General features: G+C 29.1%; 1 protein-coding gene across 1 annotated transcript in view; it reads right to left on the bottom strand.

Moving 5' to 3' along the window:
• Positions 1-7043, bottom strand: part of LOC117167158 (protein Star) — a 75155-nt gene that overhangs the window by 18608 nt on the left and 49504 nt on the right. Inside the window, exon 3 of the mRNA XM_033351879.1 lies at positions 3770-3989. Within this exon, the coding sequence (XP_033207770.1) occupies positions 3770-3989 (220 nt within the window). The remainder of the gene's footprint in view (positions 1-3769; positions 3990-7043) is intronic.

Genomic DNA, 7043 nt, shown 5'->3' with positions numbered 1-7043 from the left:
TATTTTATTTACAAAAAAAGTTCTGAGGTTCAAAAAAACATTCAGTGAACTGAAAAACTGTGGTCGGTAATATAGGTATTTAGCTGTGTCACATGACCTTAACACTTGTTAATTTGAAGAACAAATTAAATAAACAAATGCATATTCTCGGCGTTTTCAAGCAAAAATAAATCGTGTTTTCATCTAATCTTCCACAAATTCTATTCAACAAACTTAGTTATGCATTAACATTTGTTAATTTTAGGAACAAAGTATATAAACAACTGCACATTTTCGGCATTTTCAAGCAAAAATAAATCGTGTTTTCATCTGATCTTGCTCAAATTATATTCAACAAATGTAGTTATGCATTAACATTTGTTAATTTTAAGAACAAATTAAATTAAAAAATGCATATTCTCGGCGTTTTCAAGCAAAAATAAATCGTGTTTTCATCTGATCTTTCTCAAATTCTATTCAACAAACTTAGTTATGCATTGACATTTGTTAATTTTAAGAACAAATTATACAAACAAATGCACATTTTCGGGGGTTGGCAAAGGTTTTTTGGTTAAAAGTTTGACTATTTTGTCAAAATTCGCTATTTTTTGCTTAAATTAATTTTTTATTTAACAGAAAATAAACTTTTTTATTTTTTGTTGAAAATTTATCTTTTCTATTCGATAATTAGTTTTTTCGGTAGAAATTTAATTCTCTTCAATTCGAAGTATCATAAACATTGAACTACTCTATTTTTCGTTTATATTTGATCTTTTTGTTATTCAAAATTATTGGATTTTTTGTTCTAAATTCAGCTTTGCAGATTAAAAACAAATCTATTTTATTGTAAATTTAGTTATTCTGTTGAAAACTTTACCATTTTTATCAAAGTCGTTTTTACTTTGTTGAAATATCTACTATTATGTTTTCGCTGAGAATGCATTATTTTGTTAAAAATTTAACTATTTTGTGGAAAAATTATTTGTTTAAAAATGAACTTTTTTGTTGGAAATTCAATGTTTTGTAGAAAATTAATCGTTTTGACTTGGAAATTGAAAAATTGTTTTTTTTAAATTCATTTTTTAAACTGAAAATGTAACAAAATTATTGAAAATCCAACTGTTTGGTTGATAATCAAGTTTTTTCTTTAGAGTTTAAATTTTTGGTTGAAAACTTAACTCTTTTGTGGAAAATTGTGTTCTTGGCTTCAAAATTCTACAATGTGGTATAAAAATCAAATGTTTTGTAGAAAAATGGTTTTTTTATTAAAGTTTTTTTTATTAAAGTTTATATTTTTAGGTTGAAAGTTAAGCCACTTTGTTTTAAATCTTTTTTTTTTTTGAAGTCTCATTTCTTTGGCTTAAAATTTAATATTTTTTTAGCTCGTTCTTTTTTGTTAAATTCACTTATTTTTCAGGTTAAAACTCCTTCTGTTTGTAGCAAATTAGTCTTTTTGGTTTGAAACCTCTACATTTCGGTAGAAAATTCCACTGATTTGTAGGAAATTCTTTCTTTAACATTTTTAATTAATGTTTTTATTGCAAACACTATTTCATTTGTGGTTAAGAACTGCATATTTGATAGAATATTTATGTATTATAATTTGTTAGAAATTCATCTTTTTTGCAAAAAAAATAAGTCTTCTTAGTTGAAAATTAAACTTTTTGAATAAAAATGTCTGAATTTTGTTGAAAATTCGTCTTGTTTTGTTTTGAAATAGAGTATCAATTATCAGATTCGATTTTGTATAAAAAATGTATAAAATTAATTTTGCAAAACAATCAATGTATCAAAAATATAAAAAAGAACAAAATATCTAATAACAAAATGTAAAGTTGTAATATTGATCAGCTTTTGATACAATAAATTAGGGTGGCATTTCCTCACATCGAGAAACTGCGTGGACAGTTATTACCACAGCCAGGAAAATTACTAGCGTACGATTTTTGTTTACGAGCGACAAATATTTATTCAACATAAATATCAATATATTTCAGAATAAACCTGCGCTTAAATGAACCCAAAATTCAATATCAATTGTTTCCTCGTTATTGGGATGTAGTATTTACTTTAATTTGGCGTATATTTGCCATTGATCTATACCACAGATAAGAGACGAAACTTATGATATTTTTGTATACGACCAGACATTACTTATCTCCTTATAAAGAATATATTTTTTATACACACAGTTTTATTTTGTGCCGTGCATTATTAAAAAAAAAGTAGAGAAAGTAGATTTTCTTAATTGATCGTTTTTATTAATAACAATAGTTTGAAACGATAAGGATCAGATATCGAAAATGCTACCCCAGATATCTAGTACGAGAAAATATCAACAGAGTGAAAAGTTGTAGCATATAAGTACATTCTGGTAATTGAGGGTCATTATTTATATCAATTGTTATAAACAATTTAGCAAAACAAATTACGAACAACAAGTTATGCAAATAATGCTAAATAAAGTTTGCCAAACAATTTGAAGCAATATTACGACACTCGTTGAAGTTTTAAATTTTTCTGAATTATAAATTCGGAGGTAACTCTGTGAAAATATGTAAATTTGGTTGAAAATGCATTTCTTTATAATGCTGTACATTCCAAACGGTTCATAAATGTTTAATAAATGCAAATATTTCTCTAACCTTGCTTAATAAATTTATTATGAGTGATATAATTTCAGAAACTCTGCATGTTTTTTTTCAGAAATTTTTCCCCCACAGCATTATAGGCATTACAGGCTTTAATATGAACAAGTAAATTTGTTATTGTAAAATTTCCGATCGAAAATTTGGAAAAAATTTTATCAAACAAATTTTTTCTCCCGGAAAACGTTACAGGCTTCAATGAAAGAAAATAAATTTGTTATTGTAAAAGTTTAGTCGCAAAATAATAAAGAAAAAAAATGTCCAAGCAAATTTTGTGCATAGACTTTTAAAACTAAAAGCTTTAGTTTTAAAAGTCTATGCACAAAGATCGAGCGCCTAGCGCGAGGTAAATACATTATCGAGCGCGAAGCGCGAGATAAATATACTATCGAGCGCGAGAATCAACAGTCACGCGCTCTAGGCGCGCTCAAATTTACGAACGCACGCGCAGCGCGCGAACAGAATGTGCCTGCGAAGCGGGGAGATTTTTTTAAATCGAAAACTCCAAATTCAATTGTGAGTACCTCTATAATTTAACACATACTTAAAACAGTAATTCCAATTTTAAAAAGTCGAGCAGTAATTACTGACAGTTTTGATTAGGCTTGAAATGCTTAATTAAAAATTGAATTCGGAGGAGGGATAATAAGACCGTCAAAGTTTGAATAACGCACAGTGGGGAAATATGATTAAAAAATGTTTAAAATACAATTCTGGTTAAAAATTTCAATTGATTTCAAAGTTATTTTTGAACAATTAAGATGTAAATTTTTTTTCAAACTTTATGTTTAAATAATAAACACAGCGATCATTTTTATCTAAAATTGAAAAATCTCTTAACATGAAGCCAGCTAGCTTCATTGAAAAAAATGGAGATCGGTTGAAAATTTTAACCGGAATAGTATTTTGAACATTTTGTTATCCTGCCTCACTGTGCGTTGTCAATACAAAATTTGAAGGCCCATATCTTTCCTTATCCCAGGAGTAAAAAGGGGTGTTTTGGACAGCTCTCAACCTCCGCTACACGATCAAACAAGTGCGACGCTTTCGACCAAAAATCAGCATACTGGCGATCCTCCTTTAACTTATTATTCTTTTTCCCCAATAAAAAAAAATTAGTGAATTTTTTTATTGTTTCTTACCCTGTTTATGTACTCCAAATAAACTCCATCTCTTTTTCCTTGTAGCAGATAAACGATTGTTTTTTCTTCCTCGGTCTGAGTAACATTCGATTGACCATGCTTAGATGTAGGTTTTAATTGAACCTCACGTATATATGAGACCAATTGGGGATTATCCATCGAAACTCTGTCAAGGACGTATTTTCTTGTCAAATTGGCATCAAAGGCCTGCCTCCTGGAACTAAAAATGCCATTAAACTATTAACAATTCCAGAATCTAAATTTTAAAATATTTTAATGTGTAATCGGATCGCAAAATTTCAAAGCAGGTCATAATATCTTTCAGCGAAGAAATATGTTGTTGTTTCAGGAGAAACACTGGGGCACGTATTTTTCCAATTTGAGTTTTAAGAAATTATATAAAGTTATGTTTTAAATTTAACCAATTGTTTAAAAAATACCATTTTTGAGCGGAATGGTAATGGTTTAGCCCGCATAAAATATAGAGAGGTTAAACAAATAGATTTAAAGTAGGCAAAAAACTATCGAATACTAAACAAAAAATGGTATTTTTTACACAAATGGTCAAATTTGAATCATAACTTTAATAATTTTTTTAAACGCAAATTGGAAAAATACGTGCCCTAGCTTTTCTCTAAAACAACAACATATTTCCTCGCTGAAATATTTTATGACCTGATTTGAAATGGTGAGATCTGATAAAACATTAAAATATATTTAAATCATAGTTCGCACCTTCTTAAATTTGAATGGGAAGTGTAATAAAATCAATAATAGCAAACACACACACGCAAATATATATATATATATATATATATATAGGAAATTCTTAATGAAAGCGATAACCCCCCAAGCCAATATTCAGAGCGACTAAAAAAATGTTACTGATCTGAAATCTACGTATCATAATCAGGTTTTGAGGTATCAGACTGATTTTTTCTTGAAAGCTTACGTAAAAACAAACATTTTCCCGCTTAGTGAGTCCAAATTGGAGTCTGCGGGTCCAAGATATGATTTTCCAAAATAAAATGGACCTCTCGCATACACAATATGGACGTTCACAGAACCGTTGTTTAGCCAGAAATGTGACTCAATTGCCTTCATCATTATGAAGAGTTTAAATGACATCAACTTTCGCTGTGGGTTCACGACTACATAAAATTCGATCCGATATGGCTACCTTATATCCTTCCATCACAGGAGATATGGAAAAAAATGTTGAAGACGCAAAGCCCTGCTCTGCCGAACGCTCCAAGGAAGATAGTCAATTGACCAAAACGAGAAATGCCAAATCTGCTGGGACTACAATTTTCGAAAGCAGTCTCCATTGCCATTCGAGCTCTGACATCGTTCTCCAAGACTTCGAGAAAGAAAAGGAGAGATATTAAAACCTTAAAAGGGAGCTAAAACGACTGTATCCAAAATATTCGCTTAAAGTAATTGTCCTTGTTATCGGTGCTCCCGGAGGTGCGAAACTATCACTGGTTCGTAACGTCAAAGCTATACCCACGTGCCAAAAAGATTCTAAGGCACTTGCGAGATGGATAAAAAAAGCTGTTATCCTTGGGTCGCTTTTTTTAAAAATATACTTTCTAAATTTTCAAATAGGTCGCCAAAATGTTTACATGCACATCAGAGAAGGTATTAGATTTATGTATTCACATATGTGTGTATGCCTGTCCGTGAGCACATTACTTTTGAAAGGATTAAGCTATTAAGATTTACCTTTGGTATACTTTTTGAGTAACGGAAACTGAAGGTCTTTGTTAGTCATCTATTTTGGATGAAAATTCGAAAAGTTATAGCATTTTAAACATTTTTGAGACCATTTTTTTTAAAGATTCATATATTGTATGTATGATCAATCGTAGCAATCAAGAAGATGGGCAATTCGTTCTTAAGACTTTTTTCGCTAAAAACTTATCAGAGTTATAGGTTATAGCATTTACAAAATTAGAAAAAAAATCGAAAATTTGAAGTAACGCAAGGTTTGAAAAAAAAAGTAAGGAGAAGAAAAACTTAGCTTTTTAAAAACCCTAAAGATTATCATAATGATTTTTTGAATTAATAAAAAGGTTAAAAATTCTAAATTTGATCCCACGAAAAATAATAAAAATTTCATTTTGCGGTCAAACTATGCAAGATAAGAAAAAAGACAAATAGATAAAAATTGTGCATCCAAAACAAATCAACAAATTTGTTAGTAATCACTTTTTGAAAGGATGCGTAGTTTTTATTTTATTCGTAAATAGCAACATTAAAAAAATACATTTGTGGACAAACGACACAGCTACGAAAAAAAACAAAGAGAAAATTTGTGCACTCAAAAAAGAACTATAAATTTGTCTAGAGTTATTTTTTGATAGAATGCGTGGTTTTAGTTTTAAACTTCAAAAATAACATTAAAAAAAATGTAATTTTTGAAAAAACCACGCAAGAAACAAAGAAAAATAAAGAGATGAATTGTGCAACTAAAGCAAAAACATTGTTATAAATTTTTGTTGTGAAAATACATTAAAAAAAAAAATTAAACTTTTTGAAAAACAATCCGCGCTGCACACAATAACATTTTATTTAACTTAATTTTTTCACCTTAAATATATCTACAAATTTTCATATAACTACTTTACACTAGGATGCGTATTTATGCTTGGAAACGTAAAAAATAACATTGCAAATAATCATATTTATGGAAAAACGACACAAGTTGCTATAAAACGTTTTATAACAAAACAAATTTTTTTATATACTATGTGCACTTTTTTTCATTATAAAACAAGACTTAAAAATACGTTTGTTTCACTACCAAAGCATATTTTGTAAATTGTAATCATTTAATTTATTTAAATCATACATTTTGCAGGGTAGCTAAAAGTAAAATTTAAAGCAAAATACTGAAGAAATGTCAGAATAATCATGATAAATAAAATTTGTACAAGATAGAGAAGTTCGCATTTTGAACAAGGTCGAGTGCGAAGCACGATATATGTGATGAGAATGCTTTCGTTAGAGCCGAAGGAACTTTACGAAATAAAATTCAAAATCATCCAATTACAGTTCTCGATGCTTTAACCTTTAATTTTAAATGGTCTGTGCACAAATATGGGGAAAGTACTAGGCAGTCTGATAAGTACCTGAAATTTCTAAGAGATGGCATTAGTATTCGCTAATATAAACCATTTTCGTCGAGCTTGATCCTTCAAATGACGCCTGTCAAAACTTCAGCCATTTATGTTTACGCATTTACAAGTTACAGCACTGAGAAGCGACTAAC

This window comes from Belonocnema kinseyi, chromosome 2 (genome assembly GCF_010883055.1).
Source record: "Belonocnema kinseyi isolate 2016_QV_RU_SX_M_011 chromosome 2, B_treatae_v1, whole genome shotgun sequence".
NCBI classification, from domain to species: domain Eukaryota; kingdom Metazoa; phylum Arthropoda; class Insecta; order Hymenoptera; family Cynipidae; genus Belonocnema; species Belonocnema kinseyi.
This window is presented reverse-complemented; position numbering and strand designations above follow the sequence as displayed.